At 49.4% G+C, this 6,000-nt stretch overlaps 1 protein-coding gene across 1 annotated transcript in view; it reads right to left on the reverse strand.

Annotated features, from left to right (window-relative positions):
• Positions 1 to 3,361, reverse strand: part of BMP2K (BMP2 inducible kinase) — a 99,635-nt gene extending 96,274 nt beyond the window's left edge. Inside the window, exon 1 of the mRNA XM_080925114.1 lies at positions 3,002 to 3,361. Coding sequence (XP_080781240.1) covers positions 3,002 to 3,170 — 169 coding nt within the window. The 5' untranslated portion in view covers positions 3,171 to 3,361. The remainder of the gene's footprint in view (positions 1 to 3,001) is intronic.
• Positions 3,362 to 6,000: the final 2,639 nt, after the last annotated feature.

Below are 6,000 nucleotides of genomic sequence, written 5' to 3' on the forward strand. Positions count from 1 at the left end.
TGGTCATCATTTCAACACTGTCATGGTGTCACCTTGCAAAGACTCCCCAAGGGTCTCTTGAATTTCATGCTCCTATTTTAGCTCTCGTACTGTCAGCAAGGGTCCCCATGCCGTGTACAGTGTAATCGTCTCACTTGCTTTTGACTGGTCTCTGTGTTTAAAAAGGTTCCTGAGCAAGAAAGGTTCTGGTTTTCCTACAGAGAAGATGTGTTAGATAACCTTCATTTTGACCTGAGCTAGAGATATGATATGCTAATGAATCAATAATAAACACTAAGTAAGGTGTCTTTAAACACAAACACACATAGGACAGGCACATATATAAACCAGCAGATAGGATGCTGTGAAGCAAGGCTTCCTGACATTCAACCCTGCCATTTCCCCTGGAAGCAATGGTTCAGATTTTGCTAAGCGAGTATTCATTCCAACTTGTAGAACACAGTCAATTACACACAGTAAGACAGAGAATGGTATACTGAAAGACAAGAGGTCATTCTGAATGCAACGCCTCTTCACACACGCTCACCTCAAATGACAGTCACCTCATACTCACACGTGGACCAGACTTGTGCCTAGCATCTCGCCTAGCCTGCAGAATGACGGAAAATAAAGTGAGTAGTATTTCAATTGTGTGTTCTAGAAAGGGAAGACCAGCACATTGGAAAGAAGCCTAGGTAGGTCCTACCTTCTAGGGATTTAAACCTGGCCCCATGAGCCAGAATGTAGACACAAGAAATTCCATCTTTCATAAAAGTTCCTTCAGCCTTTGCTTCCACCACCACCTGATCACTCAACCAAACCAAATAGGTGGGTATTTTCGGATTTTTTTGTTTTCTGTGTTTTTATGTCTTGGTCTCTCTTTGTAGCCCTGCTGTCTTAGAACTTGTTATGTAGTCCAGGCTGGCCTTGAACCCACAGAGATCCACTTGTCTGGTATTAAAAGAGAACACCACCACGCCCAGCAATTAATGAAATAAAATTTAATGAGGAAGAAACTAAAAGGTAAAGTGTTTGCCAAACAACCATCATGACCTAAATTCAGATCCTCAATGTCCATGTAGAAGCTGAGCAGGTAGCATTCTTCTGAAAGCCCCTGATGCCAGCAGAAAAAGAGAACAGCCCTGAGCTTACCTGCTAGTCAGCCTAGCCAAATGTATGAGCTCTGAGTGCAATGTCTTAAAAACTAAGGTGGAAAGCAACTGAGGAAGACACATAACATTGCTGTGCACACAAGTACACACAAACAGGTACACATAGCAGATAGCAAATAAACACTTAAAGCAAAAGTCAGTGGAAGCCATGCATGTGGGTAACAACCATGCAATCCCAGCACTGGAAGGCTGAAGCAGGAGGATGGAAAATTCAAGGCTTGCCTAGGAACTTCAGCAGGACTCTGTCTCAAACTTTTAAAAGGTGAAAAGTCTGGTGGTACAAGCCTGACTTCATGTGCTCGCACACACACACACACACACACACACACACACACACACTCACACTGTAACAGGGATACCAGGGCCTTGTTACTGAGTTGGGGATAATATGGTGAGAGGGCTATGTTAGGATTTACAGTCTACTGATGAAATGTACATTTCTTAATACTAACTAAAAGACCTGAAACTCAGTGGGAAGGGCTAACACTATAGTAGCCACACTTCAGTGAGCTACTGAACAGCTGAAATTATAGTGCGTGAGTTAACAGCCACCAACACTCAACATCTACCCAACTTAACACCACAGCTGAAATTGGCATGGAACCAATGGCTAGCAACGCTTGCAATGGAACACACCTATCGAAACCACTCAGACCCTCTGAAAATCTGGCAATCTCGTCCTCCCACTTCACCAAGGTTCAGAAAGGGGGTTCTAATCTGAACAATGGCCTACAAAATCAAGGCACACACCCCTGATAATGGAAGTCTGCTTTTCCCTTATTTTACAGACTGAAGCCCTCCGCTTTTTCTTGTGCTGATTCTTATTGTGCGTGGAATTTCAAGACTATAAGTGGAATCTGTCTTGTTTGCAAACCCTGTCAACACGGAATATCAAGACATCTCCCTACAGTCTCTGGTTTTCTTGATCTAATTTTTTAAAGTCACTTATATACCAACAAGAAATATTTCTTATGGGTTTTTTTCAACAGATTTCTTAATATTCTGCATCCAAAACTTCAGAGGTCAAGGCATGCAATAAGAAATCTGAAAGTATTTTCTACAAGCCAATTACACCAGAAATACAAAACTAAAGTCAAGCATTTTTTTTAACACTGAGTAAACTTTGTTTTTCGTAACTGTGCTTTTACAAGCTGTCATAACCTCCCTCGGACAGTAAAAAGAACCACCAAAAAAACCTCACAAGGGAAAGTTAAAACTGTCCCACTTTGCCTGTTAAAGTACTAACAAAATGACACGGGGAGAAGACAAAAACAGGACCTTGTGCAGAGAAGATTCTAAACAACAAAGTTAAACGTACTTCAACTTTACTCCCCCACAGCACCCCCAAGCAGCCACTGAACGGAACTTGGAAGACCATGCCAAAACACACACACACACACAGACAGACACACACACACACACACACACACACACACTCACACACCTGCATACATACTGCCACATACAGGGGGTTGGGAGTCCGGTTTTGGTTTGGTTTTCAGCAGAAACAAACGCCAGCAGGATCCACCGGCCTGGGTGCCGAGAGGCTCGGACCCGAAAGCAACGCAGGACACCCGCCAGAGCCCCAGCTGGCAAAGCAGTGTCCCAGCACTGCTCCTCTAGTGAGTCACGGTTCCAATCATGACACCACCTCACTTACTGGGACGTCTTCTATTTCTTTCTTCGCGCCAGCAAGATCAGAGAACGATTTCAAACTCCTAAGCAGGCAACCGTACCCGCACCGGAGCTGGCAGCGGCTTCTCGCCGGAGCCACTCTCCAGCCGCCGGGCCGGCCCCGCAGCCGGCGCCACACCCCGGCCTCCCTCACCTGCCTCCCGCCTCGCCCGTACCTTCGGCCAGCGACTCCTCCAGGGTGACCTGGTAGCGGCCGACGGCGAACACCCGGACCCCCATGGACGAGCTTGCGAAGCCGCCGCCGAGCCCGGAGCCCGCGGCCCCGCCAGCCGCCGCCCCGCCGCCGCTGCCCTCTGACTTGGGCATCCGAGAGAACTTCTTCATGGTCCCGCCGGCGCGCTGGAGGGCACCAAGGAGGGCAAGAGGGCGCACGAGGGCGAGAGCCCGGACCCGCGCGGCACGCAGCGGAGCGCGGGGCGCGGCCGACCGTCTGCGAGGGGTCGCCGCCCTTCGCGCGCGCGAGCGTCGGTGCGCAGCGGCTCGCCGCGCCTCACATTCCGCGCGTCCCGAGCGCGCAGCCCCGGCCGTCCGCCGCAGCTGCCCGGCGCCCGCGGAGCCAGCGGGGAAGGCGGGGCCGGGGCGGGGCCGGGGCGGGGCCTGGCGCGCGGGGCGCGAGCCGCCTAGGAAGAGGGAGGGGCCGGCCGAGGTGGGCGTGGCGCTAGGTCCGGCGGCCTGCGCGCCCTGGAGACCGCAGCTCGTCCACGCCGGGCTCACATCGACGCCGCCCGCCTCTAGCGACTGTTGGGGGGCGCGGCGCCGGTCCCAACAGCTTGCAGAGCCGGGCGCCGCGCGCAAGCGCGCTGTCCGCGCCGCCGGAAGTGACGGTTCCGGCCCGTGTCACGTGGAGGAGGAACGGACACATCCCCGTGGGGGCTGGGGCTAGGAGTGAAGTCTGGGGTCCTGGTTATTAGGAGGTAGTCCCCACGCAGGTCAGCGAGGCTGCTTGGGTTAGAATTGTGTGTGTCTCTCTGGGGTCCTTAAATGTCGCCTGCAGTTTGACCCACTCTCGGAAGCTTCCCGCTTCGAGTCTCAGACAGTTTTCGGACTCTCTCCCGAGAGAATCGGTTTTCCAGGCACCCTGGAGCGTGGGCGGAGGAGCAGCGCGAAGCTCGCAGGTTCCCACGGGGCGACTTGCGAAGCCCAGGTGTCCTAGCACTGTACCGGATGTTTGCTCTCGGAAGCGTTCTGCGGTTTAAGAATTACTTGGGAGAGCTTTTAAAAGCCCTCTGTGTGCAATGTGGGAGCTGTGCGATTGTGTTCAGGAACAAATATTAAGATCATTTTTAAAGATCATTAATCGCTATTGACTGGGGAAAACATAACCCCTTTGCCCAAGTTCACACTGCCGGCTTGTGGCCTGGAGCATCAAAATCTTACTTTCAGCCATTCTGGAAAAAGTAGGTTAGGGTCAGATCCTTACAGTCTGGCAAATTTAGGACTGTTTGGAAACAGAAGCGGCAATTTCTCATCCCACCCAAAGAAAAGATTCGCCTATTTGAAAAAGAATGCCTAATGGCCTCATTCTTCATAAACTCGAAGAGTCTCATGCTGGATGGACACAGGAATGCGGTCAGAGAGCATGTAGGAGTGGAAAGGATAGCAAAATGGAGAAAATGTGGAAAGAGAAGGATTCTTGCTCCAGTCCACTTCCAGGAAGGAGATAGAATCACATATAGCCTGAGCTATTCTGGACCTCATAACCTACCAGAGATAGCCTTGAACTTGTGATCTTCCCGTGTCTGCCACTGTGCCCTCTAGAACTGGGATTATGAGCATTCATCACTACCAGGCCCAGCGTGGCCTCCCTCCTCCCTATAGGTAGAATGCAGGTTCGATAGCCCAAGTCTCATCCTCACAAAAGAGAACCATGAATTCCAGGCAGCCTGGAGTGCGTGGCAAGATCTTTTTGTTTATTGATAATAATAATAACTGTGCATGAAGTTCCCGATTTCTTAAGCTAAAAATCTAGATTTTTTTTTCTACCCATAATGTAACATTTCTCCAACTTTCTCAAATATAGAGCTTATGTTTCCAGACTTCAGCGACCGGCTGTGAAAGTAGATGAGTAGGGTACTGTCTCCACCCCTGGTTTCTTTATCTTTGTAGTGAGGTACAGGCAGTGGCATCAGGAAACGGGCTGAAGCAAAAGCCTTGCAGCTTATGCCCCTCTGTTCACTCCTCTCCAGTGCCCATACAGTGCTCCAGATGTAGGCATGTCGGCCGCATACCCCGCTAAACTGACATTCCTCGTCCAAGGACCTGACCTTTAAAGTACATTCCAGCTCAGTGACAGTCGGATTGCATGTCAGATGATTGATGTGTTGTGGCACTTGGGAGTTTCCATTTAGAAATGAGCTGGCCATCTTCCTTACTGTGAGGAGTCACAGAAGTATCGTTCCCTCAACAGTTAATGGAGAAATTCAGTCATTCTATGCAATTCAAAACTGGATTCAGCTTTAACAAGCAGTTTGGGCCTCGAACAACTTAATTGCATCAGAACACTGGAATAAATACCCATAACGCCATCGTGGTTCTGGTAAAGAAGATCACCTCCTTGATTCCATACGTCCTGACTTGGGATTTTGAAAGGTAATGTTTAGGACCCTGCTGAAAACTGGACACCACCAGAGCATCCATTGAGTTATGAGGAAATGTGTGGGCAAGCCTGACAACTTGCGATTAGTCTCTGGAACACACATGGCACACCCTCCTCTGACAATACATACACATATACTCCTAATACATAGCTGTTTGAAAGGATTCTTTAATTAAAGGGTGGCAGGGGCCGCGGCCATCAAAATGGCTCAGCAGGTCAATGTGCTTACAGCACAGGGCCTGGTGATATAAACTCGGACATAATACTAAACAATCTGAGAAAAGGGTTTAAGATACTGAGCTGTTCACAATGGCACATTGAACATGAAATACATTTCTGCAAAAGAACCTGGAGAAAGGGCCTAAAAATGAGGCAGGCTACAGTCTCATGCAATAGCCAACTTTATTCAGGGCATCCGACAGTTTATATTCTGAGGGTTAGGCAGAATCACAAGAACAAGCCACCCTTGGCAAAAGCATGCTTTCTATAGAGGCACATGAATAGCATCAGCTAAAGTTGACGATCTGCTACCCCTGGAGAACCACAAAAATGCACTCC

The sequence above is a fragment of the Micromys minutus genome (assembly GCF_963924665.1).
Source record: "Micromys minutus genome assembly, chromosome: 11".
Classification (NCBI taxonomy): domain Eukaryota; kingdom Metazoa; phylum Chordata; class Mammalia; order Rodentia; family Muridae; genus Micromys; species Micromys minutus.